The 19,021-nt window shown below is 40.7% G+C and overlaps 1 protein-coding gene and 1 pseudogene across 1 annotated transcript; both read left to right on the plus strand.

Moving 5' to 3' along the window:
• The first annotated feature begins 7,199 nt into the window (after positions 1 to 7,199).
• LOC139449078 (uncharacterized) lies at positions 7,200 to 8,697 on the plus strand (annotated as a pseudogene).
• Positions 8,698 to 12,773: 4,076 nt separating this feature from the next.
• LOC139448510 (regucalcin-like) lies at positions 12,774 to 17,240 on the plus strand. The gene is made up of 5 exons (XM_071230069.1): positions 12,774 to 12,940; positions 13,480 to 13,658; positions 14,692 to 14,916; positions 15,752 to 15,898; positions 17,050 to 17,240. The coding sequence occupies exons 1-5, from the start codon at positions 12,774 to 12,776 to the stop codon at positions 17,238 to 17,240; spliced, it is 909 nt and encodes a 302-aa protein (XP_071086170.1).
• Positions 17,241 to 19,021: the final 1,781 nt, after the last annotated feature.

The raw sequence follows: 19,021 nt of genomic DNA on the forward strand, positions 1-19,021 counted from the left end.
GTTTGCTGGACAACGCACTGTCGTTTTGCCATGAGTCCAGTTGACAAAAAACACTTTTTCTGTTATGATTTTCATCTGAACATATTACGATGTAAATTAAATAAGTTCACAAAATAACTCGTCTGTCAAAATAAAGATTCAGAAGAGGCGATAACTCTATTCAGTGTGTACAATGACAGATGATACTTTACTTGTTCTTCAAACATCACTTATTTAACCGATTATTGCCGATTGAGATTGCACCGTGCACGACAAAAGTAATAATGTGTGAACTGTTTACAATAAGTTAAAAGGAAACTTAAAATTGATAAATATAAATCATGCATGAAATTGAAGAAATATAAGAATTGAAACAACCACCAACTTCTTGAACACCCTGACCTAATCCTGTATGATGATAGGTAATTGCATATCAAAAGGAAGCTACTAATACATTTATCCTGAATAGTTTGAAAATGTCTTGATCAGATATGAGTACAGATAACAAAAGATGAAGAGGAATCAACTTCAATTGGTAATCAAGCCAAGATAAAATATATGTATCGGTACAAATAATGTTGATGGAACAATCTGGATTTCTCATATTTAATATAGAAAAACAAACCGAAATTTTCATGTCCGACAACATCCCACAGATGGGACGTCCCCTGGCACGTCCCCAGCAGATCAACTGTGGGATGTCCCCGGGCGGAGAGCGTACGCCAATGACCCTGCACCCGCCAAGGTGGCCCACTCAGTGCCCTGGCACGTCCCCAGCAGATCATCTGTGGGATGTTGTCGGGCGGAGAGCGTACGCCAGAGACCCTGCACCCGCCAAGGTGGCCCACTCAGTCCCCTGTCACGTCCCCAGCAGATCATCTGTGGGATGTTGTCGGGCGGAGAGATTACGCCAGAGACCCTGCACCCGCCAAGGTAGCCCACTCAGTCCCCTGTCACGTCCCCAGCAGATCAACTGTGGGATGTTGTCGGGCGGAGAGCGTACGCCAGTGACCCTGCACCTGGCAAGGTGACCCACTCAGTCCCCTGTCACGTCCCCAGCAGATCATCTGTGGGATGTTGTCGGGCGGAGAGCGTACGGCAGAGACTCAGCACCCGCCAAGGTAGCCCACTCAGTCCCCTGTCACGTCCCCAGCAGATCATCTGTGGGATGTTCCCGGGCGGAGAGTGTACGCCAGAGACCCTGCACCCGCCAACGTGGCCAAGATTGGGGTATCCCTCTTGGCGGAATGGCGGGCAATACCAGGGGCAGCCGTACAGATTAATCATACCAAACAGCATACCATCAAGGTGTGCATGCATCGCCCATCCTGCTGAACAGACCAGATATTGATCTATACGCCCGAAATTGATTTTACAGACATCTGTCGCCATTACAGCTTTACTATCACTTCTAGCATTGTTTACGGTAGTATATTCACAACTTCACTAAGTTATAGCATCTTGCTGTTGCAATCCTCAATCTGGGCGCTTCTGTTCTCCACAAACTGACAGTTTCATGTCGTCTGCTACAAATGTTGTTGTCAGGTAACAGCAGGGTTGGCGACTACTGAGGGAGTGAGGTGGGTTTAACTCCGCTTTTAACAGTAGGTCACAGACGTTTACCACTTCAGCGAAACCCACGAGCACGGGTATGGTGCTGACAAACCTAGAAACATAATCGGGACGAACCGGGACTCGAACCCACAATCAAAGGTTTCTGGCGTGCCCAAGGGACGCAACTCTACACAGCGAATCGCGGCGCTTTAGACAACTGGACCATCCGCGCCCCCTGCAATATCCGGCCACAGGCCCTATGAGACACCAACATTAACTATTTACATTTCCTTAATTTTTTTAAAACATTTGAGCAGTGTAACCTGCTGAAAACAGCCGATATGGGCTTAACATTATACTAATAAGTTTATCACACACAGCGCTAGACGCTTATTAGATCATATACATATTCCATCGACACAGTGCTAGATGCTTATTAGATAATATACATCTTCGATACACACAGTTCTTGACGCTTATTAGATAATATACATCTTCCATACACAGTGCTAGACGCTTATTAGATAATATACATCTTCCATACACAGCGCTAGACGCTTAATAGATAATATACATCTTTCATACACACAGTGCTAGACACTTATTAGATAATATACATCTTCCATACACACAGTGCTAGACGCTTATTAGATAATATACATCTTCCATACACACAGTGCTAGACGTTTATCAGATAACATACATCTTCCATACACACAGTGCTAGTTGCTTATTAGATAATATACATCTTCCATCGACACTGTGCTAGATGCTTATTAGATAATATACATCTTCCATACACAGCTCTTGTCGCTTATTATATAACATACATCTTCCATCGACACAGTGCTGGACGCTTATTACATAATATACATCTTCCATACTCAGCTCTTGTCGCTTATTAGATAATATACATCTTCCATACACAGCGCTAGCCGCTTATTAGATAATATACATCTTCCATACACACAGTGCTAGACACTTATTAGATAATATACATCTTCCATACACAGTGCTAGACGCTTATTAGATCACATACATCTTCCATACACACAGCGCTAGACGCTCATTAGATAATAAACATCTTCCATACACACAGTGCTAGACGTTTATCAGATAACATACATCTTCCATACACACAGTGCTAGTTGCTTATTAGATAATATACATCTTCCATACACAGCTCTTGTCGCTTATTAGATAATATACATCTTCCATCGACACAGTGCTAGACGCTTATTAGATAATATACATCTTCCATACACAGCTCTTGTCGCTTATTAGATAATATACATCTTCCATACAGCTCTTGTCGCTGATTAGATAATATACATCTTCCATCGACACAGTGCTAGACGCTTATTAGATAATATACATCTTCCATACACAGCTCTTGTCGCTTATTAGATAATATACATCTTCCATCGATACAGTGCTAGATGCTTATTAGATAATATACATCTTCCATACACAGCGCTAGACACTTATTAGATAATATACATCTTCAATAGACACAGTGCTAGACGCTTATTAGATAATATACATCTTCCATAGACACAGTGCTAGACGCTTATTAGATAATATACATCTTCCATTGACACAGTGCTAGACGCTTAATAGATAATATACATCTTCCATACACAGAGCGCTAGACGCTTTTACAACTTCCACGAACACAGCGCTGAACCATGTGAACGCTTATTGGATAATATACAGCTTTCTATCATTATGTCACAACGTGAAGGATGCCCGCAGTGAAGTTGGGTGGAGCACAGAGACAGGGACAAGAAAATATCTGCGAGTGTTGTGGACACGGCACACCACGGAGTACATACAGTATTGTACATTAAGTACATTGACACAACGTGGCCACGCATAAACACCCGTCCATCAGGACCAGTTTTGGGTAACGGCCGACCCAGTATAGGTAAATGGGCGACCCAGTATAGGTAAACGGGTTTGCTTGTGCTACTCTTTACTTCAAACAACGTATGCTCAAAGCTCATCAAATTACCCCCGAAGAGGTCAGTTATTTTATTAGTGACGAATAGATCCGTATGTCGTAAGTTTTGAGAACACACATGTGAATTGAGAGCTTGATTTGAGAGGGCGTGAAAGGCTATATTCGTTAACTAGGTCACACAGCTTGACGTGAGGTGAATACACTGATACGACAGTGGCAGTATTATGAAGTTAATAAATTCTCCGTCTGATGGGTAGTCAGTGAAATGATTTAAAGGGGTGTTACATGACAATGTTTGGATTTGTTTGTTAATTTACCTCAGCCCTCACCAATATTTCAGCTGTATGATATCGGTCTGTGAATAATCGAGTCTGGGCCAGACAATCCAGGGATTGATATCATGAGCATCGATCCACGCAATTGGGATCGATTACATGCATCAACCAAGTGAGTGAGCCTGGCCACCCGATCCCATTAGTCGCCTCTTACGATAAGCAGTCGCCTTTTACGGCAAGTATGGGGTGCTGAAGACCTATTCTACCCCGGATCTTCACGGGTGACTATCTTTGGATGACTGTTTCACACTGAATCTTCCATTCAGCTGTTTCTCCGTTCATTCATTCATTTGCCATGTGCCATTCTCACGATCTCGACCTTTGGGAACGAGCTAAATATGCCCAAAACACGAGAATGCGAGATCGCGAGAACGCGAGATTCCCAAACAGAGAAGAAATTTCACCTATAACAGGATCTGAACTCCAGGTAGCATCTCACTTTATGTTTAACACTCCACATATGTACACATCCTGAACATCAAGCAGAAACAATAGCTGCACATCATTTTCAGTCTGGAGGTGACGTCACGCCTTCCTGTGACGAGTGTCATATTATGTTTCAGAATAATCATGATTTACAGTAGCATGTATGAATGTGGTTATTTTACATCCCGCAACTTCTTAAGTGTGTGAAGCTGATAAGGAAAGAGAACTGAAAAAAATTGAGTATTTTGGGGAGCAAACACTGAAAGTTTGCAAAATGATATCCTGGTAAAATAGGGAAAGTATAAAGAACAAGGGCGTTCTGAAAGATTGATTGACAAGAAACTGCAGTATGTGTGGAGGAGACGGAGACTTGCTACACCCGTGCGCTATTTTGGTAATGGACCTTTTTTCAAACCTATTCTGGATAAAGTGAGAGTCATGGACCCAGATACCCACCCTAAGGAGATATCTTCTAAGATGAAGACATGGATGAAGCCTCTTGTGAAAGATATACTTTCTCATGTCGACTTCTCTGAGACAGATGATCACGCCAGCATTGACAGTGAAGAAAGTAACCAAGAGACACACACAGACTGATAACCTTTGTATTGTTACATCTCCTGTTAGGTGCTGTCGGGGCTTCCCCTCGACCCTTGACTAGTAATATGTGAATATCATGGTCGAGGTCAAAAATGGATAATCGTTACCTTGTCTCTTGTAAAGATAAAAGAAAACCAAACACACTGATGACAGTCAATATGTTTATTCAATAGTTAACTTTAATATGTCAGACTACAGCTTTCAAAAACGAGGTAACATTATAACAATGTAATATGAACATATTTGCGATTATGCATAAAATACATCTGATGACACATAATATGCTAACATGACTTTCTCAAGCAGTTGTAATAGCCTCACAAGTCTACTCAGGTTACAACAGAATCATGTACATACAGCACAGCTGTAAATGTGGTGTTACAACAAACATATGGATGTGCAAACAATAAGCACCGATCTCTTAATGGGAACACTTGAGGTATGAAATGTTTTTTAAGCATTGTTAACATCAGGATTTATGATGCGATACTGACAATGGGGCAGTGTTTGAGGGATAAAACGTTTATCGTCAAAAGGACTCAAGCTAACTTTATTAATGCTAACAACAAACAGTTGGTGACCAAAGGTGCGAATTTGTTTCATTTCATAACGGTACTGTACATGAACGAACAACCATTCTTTGTATAATGCGTGTCTCAACTGCTTCTAAATAACAAACACCTTTAGCTCTTTGAATTTCTTTTCCTTCATACAGCATCTTAGGTCCAAGACCAATAAACTCTTCCACCACACAACCCCCGAGTTCATCTTTCAATTTGCCTTCCACCTTTGTATTCGTTTTGGAGCAGAGTGTGTAAGTGGGGTGGTCATTGCTGGCGTTAAAAAGCTCTTTCATGCCAACATACAGCTCTGGCGTTTCAATCTCGTAGCACAATGAATGAGTGTCTAAGAAAATACTTTGGTTTTATAAAGTTATAATGAATGTCATACATAAGAACTTTCGATAGATCTAGTATAGTGAACCCAGCATACACAGGTTGGTTAAGGTAGAGAGTGGCCTTTCTCAAATGGACATGTGCCACATCAGAATAAAAGATTTTACATTCATCGAAGGTGGCAATGGCACATAGGTTTCTGAACCGTTTAGGTTAACCTCATTGAACGTCCAAAACAAGAGTTATTAAAAAGTGCCTTATCTGCTTCTTTTTTGGCCTGCTTTCTCCTTTCTGTATTAAACTCAATGACATGTTTCAACCAGGAAGAGTGTTTCAAGTGGAATTGTAAATTTCTGTAATGCAAAACATACTTTGGAACCACTTTTCTGACTGGTCGACTTTTAATACATAGTTTTCTTTCAATTGCTTAGTATAAGGAGATAACATATCATCAATAATCACCATAGTTTCAGGAAAGTCATTGTGACTGGTATGTTCGGTTTCAGGGTTTCATGTCCACTCCTAATGTGTAACACGTATACGCATCATTTGGAATGTTCTTAGAGTCTAAAGTGTCAAGCTCCTTGTATCTGACCCAGTGAAAGTCACGCTCGGGTAATGATTGAGGCACAGCCCATCTATATATATTGTTACCATCCCAATACATCAAACAGCAGTTTTGGTCATATGGGTTGTTTTCATATTCATAAGGATGGTTTGCTTGGCATGCTTCATTGAAATCATGCTTATCCCCCCAAATCTAGACCAGTCAGTAATTCCAGCTCAACGTTTCCCATTTTCAACATGGCATCCCCGCTAAGGCTAAGGCCAGGTAAAGATAAATAATATTCATATTGCTTTGGGTCAAGATGATAATATTCCATTGAAGTATTCCTAAACGTCTCAATACCATCTGCCAAAAGAAGAACATCAGATTTCAAGTTTTGATCATGGTATTATCCAATAATGTTTGCGGTTGAATGTCGTCCAAATAGTCTGTGCATGCTCATAGTCAGATACCAACACATCTGTTACCACATTGTTAAATAATTCTTTACATGGGAACTGTCTTTAATCAAATTTAGATTCATCGTCCATATCATCATATGGATATAACGGGGTATTCGCAGGACGACGACCCCTCGAATTTTTCCATTCGCAGGACGACAAACTGCCGGTACGCCTTTAATGTGTGGTGTTGTTTTAGGAGGGGATTAACTCCTTGGTTAGTGTCAAAAATAAATCTCCGAAACATGGTAGTCTGTCATCATTCTCGATATGGCAAACGCGCAGTTACAGTACACGTTTCTTCCAACTACACGCTGCAGTAGATACCTTTGTACTGATGGCTACTGTGTGGAGAAAGGCTCAACAGGTCGGTCTCCGTCAGCCTATGGTGACAACCCAGAGGTCAAAACCTTTGTTAAAAGATGCGCTTCTCTTCCCATGGTTCCAGTGGAAGAGATAAATAACATCACATCTAACTGAAAAATGTTTAAAAATAATTAAATGTAAATTACTATATGGTTTACCTTAACATGCTATCGTATATAGCATTGAGAGTAAATAAGTTATGTTTCTTATGACAATATATATTATTATTACAATCCAATTATGATAATAATATATATCTACAATATCCTTTCTGTAATTACAGGTTGATGATGTATGGCTCCAGACAATTGCTGACATGCCAAACGACCAATGCTGTGTCCAGCTCGACGACTACGTCACCACAACCTCGGTTGAGACAGAAAAGGGGCCTTTGAACCACTTCAACAACGACGGCCCTCGCACCAATAACCACCTGGAGGGATGGCATGGACGCTTTGAGCTGATCAGATTTCTAGGAGCTGAACAGCAGAAGACAGAGTGTAATCTGCTACAGTACCAGGCCGGCCAGCGTCTCCAACCAGAAAAGAAGAAGTTCTGTGATATACAATGCAGAATCGATCAACTGAAGACCAGACCGATCCAGAATGAAGTCAACGTAAATTTCTTTGCTGACTCGTGTCTCATCTTCTCAGACTGTCTTAATTGCCCATGACTTCTGTGAATCTTTATATGTACGTCATCTTGTACATATACATTCAAGTTATTTGTATATAAATCAATATTCCACCCTTATTGCCTTTCTTTCGTTCGTTTCAAATCCAGTTCCACTTTTTTACTTGTTCGAATTGTTAAAATAACACTCGATACCCATTATTTAACTAGATTGGCGGATTAAAATATTCGCAGGACGACGACCTCACTTTTAGCTAGTTTGTTTTCATACGACACAGGGGGTCGTCGTCCTGTGAATGAACCGATAAAACACCCTTTCTTGAAAGTAAATTGAAATGACTAACATCAGAAAATTCTGAGTCTGCTTTCAAGTTCTAAACTAAAGTATCCAAGGTGGCGTTGAGAAACCGAAGGGAATCAATAAACCTCAAATTAGCCAAGGGGAAGGAGATGTATCAATACAATCAGTGTTTCCCTTGTAAGTGCTATCCAAATGTTTCATTATATGGTGTGAGTGTTTGAGCTTGTGGAAAATGACAGGAGTGAAGTACTCTTCTCACTGACAATATTTGACCTGGTTCCCGTTTGGTTTTGACAGTGAAAATTGAAGATTACAATCCTCAAGTGCTGCCCCTCCAAATGTGCCAGTGGTATTCAGGGTCACGAACTCTTTATGACACATATGGCATACTTATTTTCCCCTGAGAAGGCATATTCATAGGCATGCATCTGCACCTGGGATCAGTGGCAACAGTTACCTGATGGTTCTGATGTTGAAAAGAGGTAAGATTCAGTAGACGGCTGCTAATTTTTCTTGTTGCCTGTTATTACACGAGGAACACGGAGTTGGCGAGCTCTGTAATTAAAATGGCCCATCTTTCTTCCTCAGTTTGTAGGTGTATGTTCCTCCCGCAGGTTCCGTCTACTGTACCTGTGAAGTCAGTTTTTGCGATATAATGCTCAATCATGCTTAGACCTATCTCCCATTAAACGACTCATGTTTCTGATAAGAAAGAAATGTCTCTTATCTTCCTTGCTCAGCAACAGTTATCCTACCAGCGTTTAATATGTGGACTTTGATTTTTGTAAAGGAATTACCTCATCCTTCTCATCAAAACCAAATGCATTTTGTTTCTCAAACGTTGACATTCGTTTGTCCCTTCATATTTGGTTCTGGTTCATACATTTGATATTTGCTAAGCATTCGCATTTTGTTCTCTATCCACTTGATGTAGAGCTGCTAAGATAATAAAAAAACACATTTGGTCTTCGTTTTTTATGTACAGTATAGCTTTCTTATTCTTCAAGTTATTTGGGAGATGAATGTAACCGATAGCTAGTAAATAACAATACCAAGTGGGGTTCATTTCTAAATAAATAATAGAATCCAACTTTCACCCACAACGCGCAACTTGAAATTCTCGGGATGCAGTGTACAATTTTTGATAAGCCTTTATTTGAGTGTTAATCTCAGCTAAATTCAAGGCTAAGGAATTAGTACTTCTGAGGAAGGGTTCGGCCAAAACAGATTCGTTGATTTCATCATACTTGATAAATCTAAATTGGAATGTATGAAACCATTTCGTGCCATTTTTCAACTTCAGAAAATCCTGTAGTGTGTTCACTGCAGCTGATTCTTCATCTGCGAAAAGCTGTAAAATATCTACACTATTCAAATCGTTCGGAGTGAGAGTTGTTGCTGACACGGGTCCTTGGAAAGCTGACCTTTGACATCAGACCTGACTGCGACCTTTGGTCGTAGGGTTCCGGTCTCCCAATGCACCAATCACACTTGTCAACCTGTATACTGCGTATATTTCCCGTTTCCGGCCGTGTAAGAGATATGCTTCTTGTAACAGTGTCAATAGAGATCAGTGGGATTTTCATGTCTTCGGGAGGTTCTTCTTTCCTGCTGACACGTGACAGTGCATCAGCAACGGCATTTATGTTGCCTTCAATTATATTTGATATCAATGCCATATTTTGACATCCAAAATCTGCCCAGGGACCAAGATGCAGCAGGAAGTTCAGGTTCAACGTTGCTATAGTTTTCTTCTGCTGAGCTCAGAGAGTGGCTTGCATAGCACACAGGTCTCCCCTCTTGGCACAACACACATCCCAGCCCTTTTAGACTTGCATCTGATTGTATCACATTGGGCTTCTCGAGGTCCTAGAAGGAGAGAAACGGCGATTCTATAATGATTTCTTTTAGTTCAATTAATGCCAGATCGTGTTCCACTTCCCACAAATGGTAGTGCCGTCGAATTAGTTCTGATGATTCTGTATTGCTGGTGAGAATGTGTTTAAATAACGTATTATTCCCATGAAAGATAGAAGTTCGGTCAGATTCTTTGGAGGCTCTATAGATGCAATCCACATGATTTATTTTATCTAGTTTAACCCCACATGGAGTCCAATCGACCTTGAATTGGAACTTGTCATGGTTGAACTTTATGTTGTTTGTCCTTGCCTTGTCAAGGGGTGTTCTTGTCATGTGACACTTCATCTTTGCTATGTACGAATACATCATCAGCAATTCGAGTACATCAATCAATATCACCGAACATAGGATCCATTTCCTCTTGTACACATCACCTCTTGTACAGTTCAAACCAAAGGGAATTTTCCTCAAGGCATACTGAATGTGCACAATTTTCTGCTTTCTCCATCGAGCGCGACCTGCCAAAAGCCACTACGAGCATCAAGAATGCAAAAGTGTGAAGAACCACTCACTTTCGGAATGAAGTCTTTGCATTGCTTCAAGTCTCTCGGATCAAGTCAAATGCATACAGAACCGTCAGTTCTCGTTGTTACAACTGAATTTACCCATGGTGTGAATTCATCATCAATCTTCTTCAGGATGCTCCGTTTGGTCAACTTTATTAGTTGGTCCTTACAGGCTGTCTGAAGATACACGGACACTTGTCTTGATTGATGCATTACAGGTTTGATGTCTGGCTCTCGCTGTATGTGATACAGTTTTCTGAGAAAACGTCCAACTCCTGAAAACACATACCTATATTCACGAAGCACATCCCCTTTGTCAATGGCAACTGTTTCCTATGGAAATCATATGACTCGACAGTTTCACCTCCAGACAGTTTGGCTTTTGCAGTCATTATCTATTAAACACGTTCATTTGAATCGTCTATGTCGATAGGAAAATTCAATGTAAGCAGGTGCAATTTCTGTGCAATTGGTGGTCCATCTGCAACGTCAACACTTAAACACACAGGGCTTTACTTATGTGGTCCTTGTACACACACTTCACACGCCCCCAAGTTTGTTATACGTTGCATCACCATACAGTTCATGGTGAAAATGTTTCAGAATTGGTCCAGTGATTGATCAAAACGTTGTGCTGGTCTTCTGATAATACCCAGAATAATGTATCATTAAGACTTGATTAACTGAATACAAGCTCTGTGAAGTTTAGTATACTCTAGTCAAGGGTTTTATTGTGACATCTTTTTTCCCCCTTAACATAATCTATGAATATTGTTGAGAATTAACTATCATCTTAATTTAATAAAAATTCCTTACTATTTCACTATCTAAACAATATATTTACACCGTTTCTTACTTGAAATTCTTCTTTATGTAAGGCTTTATTTCAAATTTTGCAATAACTTTTAAATTCCGGAGAAAATCATGAGCATTCAAAAGAATACTAATTCAATTCAATAGTAGTAATGACAAAACCCCACTCATCTCTTTGGTGTTTACCAAGTGATATCTTAAACCTTGCTTGAGACATTTCAATTACTTTGAGTATATCAAAAATAGATCTGCGTTCAGGATATAGAATCAAATATTAAATGGCTATGTCAAAGTGCTCAAAGTTTTTATGACTCCCGCCTATCTTGATGACAATGCTGAAATTAAAACACACAAGAAGAGCGTTTTTTATATGCATATCAGAGCGAGTTCGTTTTAATCATTGTCCTACAGTTTTGAGTTGAAGACATTAATGTTGAACGATGACTCAATGGGAGGGGATGACAGTTCCAGTTTCTGTCAAAGTGATGACCCACTTTACTGCAACGAGTATTTTTTTCTTTCATCATCTATAATTTATATTTTATGCTTTTCGGAGCTCGTTTTTAGAAACAACATATATCTTAAATTTGTGTAGGTGCATATTTGGTTTTCGGCATAAAGTTGTTTGATTTCATGGGAAGTAATACATTTTCCTTTGTTAATTTTTTGAAGTTTGGTTACTGTTTTTCAGTGACATAAATGATGTGATATGTGGTGTTCCTCAGGGCACAGTACTTGGGCCCATATTGTTTACACTGTGCACTGGAAACCTCAGCACACTCATCAGCCATTGGAACATTGACCACCATAGTTATACTGATGATACTCAGCTTTCAATTAGTTTTCTAGCATCACATGCCACAGTGGAACTGAATCAGATGGATTGCTGTGCAAAACTTGTAAAGACGTGGATAACAAACTCAAGCTGAATGACAGCAAAACTGAGGTTTGTCGATTGGTGCCAAAGCCGAAAGAGCTTTGGCTGGGATTAGTGCTATTCTGATTGGTGACACATCCATATCTATCAGTGATTCAGTTAAAACCCATGGGGTGTATCTGGAGCCTGGCCTCACAATGGAGAATCAATGTGCAAAATATGCAAACTCCATCTGCGAAATATTGGTAACTCTCGCAAGCTCTTGTCAGACGAAGCGGCGTATCTTCTTGTAACATCTCTTGTGATTTCAAGACCAGATTTTCGCAACAGTTTGTTCAGCAACAGCACAAAATACCTCTCTAGACTACAATCTTTTCAGGACCCGGCAGCCAGGGCAACAACCCGTACCAGAAAACATGCACACATCACACAATTGCTTACGTCACTACACTTGCTACCTGTCAGTGCAAGGAGTAACATCCTGTCCGTGTAGCGCTAAGAGCATTCACTGAGTGTATGGAATTTAGCGACACAGAAATGTACTTCGACACATTCTCTCGTCATATATACAATGCTTGTACTTCCTGTTTCAGATTATGTCTGAGAAGATCGAAGTCGTCCTGAAGAATTGTACTCAGCATGGGGAAGGCCCCCACTGGGACGACACTACACAGTGCCTGTACTACGTGGACTATTTCGTTGATGTCGCCCACAGATACAACCCAGCCACAGGTCAGGACAGCCGACTAAACCTTGGAGGTGAGTCCAATTGCAAGCTCTTTTTATAATTATCTCTCCTGTTACGTGTATGTCAGCTCGTGTGCACAACGTGTGTTGGTTTAACCCAACACTCAGCAATATCCCAGCTATCTGACTGTGGTCTCGACTGCACAATCCAGTGATTGATGGTGGAGGGGTGGTGGGGTAGCCTTATGGTTAAAGTGCCCACTCGTCACACCGAAGGATTCGAGTCCCCACATGTGTACAATGCGTGAGGCCTATTTCTGGTACTATATGCTGTGACATTGCTGGAATATTGCCACAAGCAGCGTAAAACTATACTCCCTCACTCACTATGAGTTTGTGATCAAATACACCAAACCGTTTCAAAATATACTTATGGAACAAAAAACGAAATATTGCAGAATAATGTATGTATTGTGTTAATAAATGTCAATAAAATAATTTTAATTTTCTGCATTGCCAAACAATCTGCGGGTGTCAAACACGAGCTTCCCTTTAAGTTGCTCCTTAAGTCCTTCCATGTTTGAAATGTCATGTCATCATGTTTCATGCGTGGAGATCTGTGGTGAGCGTCATCATCCCCCGCCAGAAGGGAGGCTTTGTGGTGAGTCAGAAAACAGACCTCGGCCTCGTGGACTCATGGGAGAGCGGCAAGGTCACCAGAATTGCGAAGGTCGAGGCCGACGCCAATATGTTAAATGACGGCAAAGTGGATGCTTCCGGTAGACTCTGGATTGGTAGGTTCACATTCTTGTGTCTCGTTTTGAGTGAGTTAGTGAGTGAGTGAGTGAATGAATTTACTTGGACTATTTTGAAGACAAGTCCCTGCTTACACAAGTAAGGAAATCTCTGTGTGTTTTATCCCCTATAATTGGGGGGATATAGTTGTCGCCTTGTCTGGCTGTCCGTAAATCATTTCGTTTCCGGAGCACAATATAAAAACCGTGAAAGGCTTTTCATTCAAACCTGGTACAGGTATTAACCAAGGGCTGAAGTGTCTTTTATTATTTACGGATCTTTGGCATTTTCTTTCTCGATTTCCTTGGGAACATTTTGTACTTAATCTCTAAAGGGGTGGATTTCGTTTCCGGAACACAACATAAAAACGTTCAATATCTTTCAACATAACTTGGCAGATATATCAGACAGATCCTGAAGTGGTGGCTTTTGCTATTTGTGGCAACACGTTTGACTTTGATTGTGTTCATAGTGATGTGTTTGTCTGGACCACATCTCTAAAACTAATGTGTACTTTTGGTGGACACTTTATGACCAGGTTGTCAACTAGTGCATATTGCTATTTATATTTTTCATTTACATGACAACAGGTTTGACATAGAAATACAAATTTCGAAAAACTACTTGCTAGTTTCAACACCTAGGTCTTTGTTCAATGGCATCGGCATCGACCAAAGCAAATGGCTGCAGGGTCAGGGCTCATTGTACAGCCTGGAGGGTCATGGGAGCGTCAAAAAGCTCATCAGTCGTTTTACGCTGCACTCATCAATATTCCAGCTGTATGACGGCGGTCTGTAAATAATCGAGTCTGATCAGACAATCCAGTGATTGACATTATGAGTATCGATCCACAAAATTGGGATACGATGACATGCATCAAACAAGTCTGCGAGCCTGACCACCCGTTAGTCGCCTCTTACGACAAGCATTATCGCCTTTCACGACATGGGTTGTTGAAGAAATATTCTCTACCCGGATCTTCACGGGTCTGTTGGTATATGTAAGAATAACTACCTGATAGTTTGCACACAGGGTCTGAGTTCTGTGGCAAGGATATTCCTGACCTCAACAAGTGGCCGAAGCATCAGGGCTCATTGTACAGCCTTGATAGTGATGGCAGCGTCACAAAACACATCAGTAACATCAGCATCGGCAACGGCATGGACTGGAATGAAGACAACAGCATCATGTACTTCGTCGACTCCATCCCCGGGCAGGTCTGGGCCTTCGACTTTGACATCGCAGCTGGGGCCATCAGTAAGTAGAGTCTGGCACTCCCAGCAACCAGGGCACACGTTCTGTCTTGTGTGTTGTTCAGTGTCCCAATGATGCAGCTGCATGTAAATTCTACCTTCACCTGTAACAGACACTGAAGTCACTTATCAAAACCACCCAGTCCACCTCAACTCCAAAGGTCCCAGGGCCCGTTCCACAAACGGTCGTAGCGCCATGAGTGAAAGTGTGAATGACTTCTGTACATGTTTGCCTTTTCAAACTAAAACATCTGTATCGCTATCAAATATCGTGCGATATCCCTCTGGAGTTAATCTTCCCACTTAAAAATGTTTAAATTACACTTTAAGAACACTTTGCTACATTTCCTATATCTCAAAATCAATTCTGGATTCTGCAGTTCCCTGGCTGCCGGGTTATTTTTTTATCAGGAGATACAGCGGTAGTATAGGAATTGAACATTTATCGTTGTGTTGTACAAACCTTTTGTGGTGGGATCCGTGATTTCTTACCTGTTCGCGAACACCTGGTGTCATTCCTAGCTTTCAGCCGTCCATTCATAGTTGTCACAGCTAATGTGCCCTTCACACCAAATGTTAATGTTTCCACGGATATAAAAGACAAGTTATTCATTGGATTGACAGTTTTTATTACATTTACAACATCACTAGTCCACTGCTTAACGATGCATTGCGCAGGTAGCGGAACAAACCGAGTAAAGCCGAATGCTATCCAGGGCTCAGTTAAACTTCCACTTTACCCTAATTCTTATCGGGATGTTTGATGGATACAGGTATGGTCTTAAATTGCCCGGGGGTCAGGACAAACACCTTCCTATTAAGCTGCTGTTTGTTTTCAGGCAACAAGAGAATTGTGACAGATTTCAGCAGATTTTCGGATATCCCAGATCTGGCTGTCCCGGACGGAATGGCCATTGATACGGAAGGAAAATTATGGGTTGCCGCTTATGAGGGTGGGAAAGTTCTCCGAATCGACCCAACAACTGGTAAGTGAGTGCAAGGGACACATAGAGCATTTGGAGAATGAAAAGCAAGTCAATCCAGCGTCGCGTCCAAGATTATTAAACCTATATAGCGACGTGCATGCACATGTGTGCTGCTGCTTGTACTAGTCCGGACTGATGCCGATTTTATAGTGCTAGCCCACTGAAATACCATGCCGCAGTTTAACATGAATACCCCAGTCAGACACTGTATACTGACTCCAAGGCGACCAGTCCTTGTTTTAGCCCCTAAATGTCGAGCGCTAGACAGGGTAGCAACAAGTACCATATTTTACCATCTTTTGGTATGACGCGGCCGGGGATCAAACCCCGAACCTTCCGCACTCCAAGCGGACGCTCTACCACTAGTACACGAAGGCGGTCCTGTATATCTGGAAAATGTATGCATTTTCAATTATCACATTTTGATTTTGTTGTTGTTGTTATTTAACGCCGCACTCAGCAATATTCCAGCTATATGGACGTCTGTAAATAAGTCTGGACCAGACAATCCAATGATTGACACCATGAGCATCGATCAACGCAATTGGGATACGATGACATGCATCAACAAGTTCTGACATGGTTCATATGTGGCACAGTCAAACACTGTAAAAACACAGTCAAACACTGTCAAACACTGTCATCCTCGTGAATATCGGTCGCAGCAATTCATGCTAGTCTTAAGAGGCGACTAAAGGGATCGGGTCATGGTATCACAAATGCGTAGATCGATGTTCATGATGTCAATCACTGGACTGCCTGGTCCAGACTCGGTTATTTTCAGAAGGCCCTCTTGCTGAGTACACTATACAGTTATACACACATTACAATAGAAAGTACATGGGTGGCCCAGTCGTCTAAGGTGCCGCGATTCACTGTGCTGTGTTGCGTCCCTTGGGCACGTCAGAAACCTATGATTGTGGGTTCGAATCCCGGTTCGCCCTGATTATGTTTCTAGGTTTGTCAGCACCATACCCGTGCTCGTGGGTTTCACCAAAGTGGTAAACGTCTGAGTCCTGCATCACTTCGGACTTTCCTCCCACATTAAGCTGACACGCTGTGATAAAACTGGAATACTGTTAAAAGCGGAGTTTAACCCAACTCACTCACTCACTAGTTCCTTGTAATGTATTGATATTTTGTCTGTCCAGGAAACGTGATCCGTACTGTCAAATTCCCTTGTGAAAAGATAACATCGCTTTGTTTCGGAGGAAAGGACTTCACCGACCTCTACGTCACGTCATCGTCTCTCACGTTGACCCCCAGCAAGACTGTCGAAAACACCATTGGATGGCTCGCTCTTCAAGGTCACTGGGTTAGGAGTCCGAGGTTACAAAGCTAACATGTTCTCTGGATAAACGTCTGTCAGTTCAATGCGTTTTTGAGAACACACGGATTCCGGACAAGCAGTCTGATCTACCTGTAATCTTATTGTAGAATATGCTACGAGTATCAGGTTATCTGCAAAAGAATAATTGAGTATAATGTTATACATTTCCTCTGATACCAATCATTGATTTATTTAAGTATTAAGGCCTGAATACAATGCAAGTATTTAGAACATGACTGCAACAGAAAATATTTACAATTATGAAGATCAGAGAGTGAATCAGATGGCAAATTTTATGAAATTTACTAAATATTTTAGAACGCCTACGTCAGAGCACCTCATCATTGTTATCACACTATTATCATAAGCATGAACATTGAAAAATGTGATTTGTTTCGAACGATTTCGATCCCGGGCATATCAATACAAAATGAATGTCATTTACAATTACAGATACTTGTACATTTCATCTATCACATAAATACCATCAACAAACGTCTGTGCAAAATGTGTCACTAGCTCTTTGATGAACAGTGAAAAAGGAATTGGGCTTAAAGTACAACCTTCGCGTACACCTACTTCAGAAATATTTAGACAGTTTAAATCCATAATGAAGTGGAACCACGGATTTAACCTACTCATGCACAAAAAGGTAATAAAATCTTTTTTAATGGCACAGTAAAATTCCCATGGTCTTCTTATATGTTTTATAACCAGAGCTTGTAAAATATAAATACTATGAATTATGTAGTGATTCTTTCTAATAAACCCATTGATATTCCACAAAAGGGTGTCCAGTCTATTTTTTTGGTGGCACGAACCTTTCAACCTTCTAGCGCCTCACAGACAGCTTAAGTTGTATACTCCCCTGGGAGCTCAGAATGAAAATCGAGTGCTCACTGATCCATTGACCGGGATAATAATGGTGTAGTGCTATGATCATCCACTTGGTGAATGGAATCTGGCTGATTATAAATGCACTTGGAAATTATTATTATCATCATCATCATCATCATTATTATCATTATTATTATTATTATTATTACTTTATGTGTTGTATTAAATAACAAGACACCCCTGTAAGTATTGGGGTCCCCTGTGGTAGTAGTTAATTCATAAGCCCCGGTTACATGGTGAGAAAGTATAGTGTAAGGAAGACTGTCTCACAAACATAACTTGATATATATATATTATATATATATAACTTGTAAATGTTTTAAGATGGCCACGTGTGATGATAGCATAAGCATTAATAATTGGTGGATTATGGGATATTTCTTAAATTTTAGTGTAATGTAAAACAAATGTGTCAACTTATTATATACCTTATTATGACAGTTCACAGATATTACAGAATGTCGCTTCTCCGACATACTTGCCAGTTTCTATTCGTAGTTTATGGCAACCCGAACTAAGCTGAACAAGAGCATGTCTATGTTTCAAATAGTGGGCTCACTAATCCCCCGATTTCGACTGCAACATATTTCTTCGTTCAAAACATGAAAAAAGCAATATTGTCTCAGAAATCCACTTATTGAAATCAAACTTTGCTCTGCACATGCCAGTCTTTTTACTATCTGTTCTTGCCAAACAAATACAAATTCATTGACTTGTAATGTACGCCTAATCCTAGATGCCCACCTTCTACAACCATTACCTCCAATTTTACGAGCATAAAATATTTTTTTGGACGCTCAATTGACTTTTGATTATTTTACACCAATATTCCATAGACCTTTCCAATATGCAACGGATATCTGCCACATCCGCCTCGCACAACATGTTCTGACACG

This window comes from Haliotis cracherodii, unplaced genomic scaffold (assembly GCF_022045235.1).
Source record: "Haliotis cracherodii isolate W230 unplaced genomic scaffold, xgHalCrac1.p SCAF_7, whole genome shotgun sequence".
Taxonomy (NCBI): domain Eukaryota; kingdom Metazoa; phylum Mollusca; class Gastropoda; order Lepetellida; family Haliotidae; genus Haliotis; species Haliotis cracherodii.

What these genes read in the sequence shown, in the direction of transcription:
- LOC139448510 (XM_071230069.1), top strand. Translation starts at nt 12,774, where the DNA reads ATGTCTGAGAAGATCGAAGTCGTCCTGAAGAATTGTACTCAGCATGGG. An exon ending in CATCGCAGCTGGGGCCATCA is followed by an intron (nt 14,917 to 15,751) that starts GTAAGTAGAGTC and finishes GTTTGTTTTCAG; the next exon opens with GCAACAAGAGAATTGTGACA. An exon ending in CCGAATCGACCCAACAACTG is followed by an intron (nt 15,899 to 17,049) that starts GTAAGTGAGTGC and finishes TTGTCTGTCCAG; the next exon opens with GAAACGTGATCCGTACTGTC.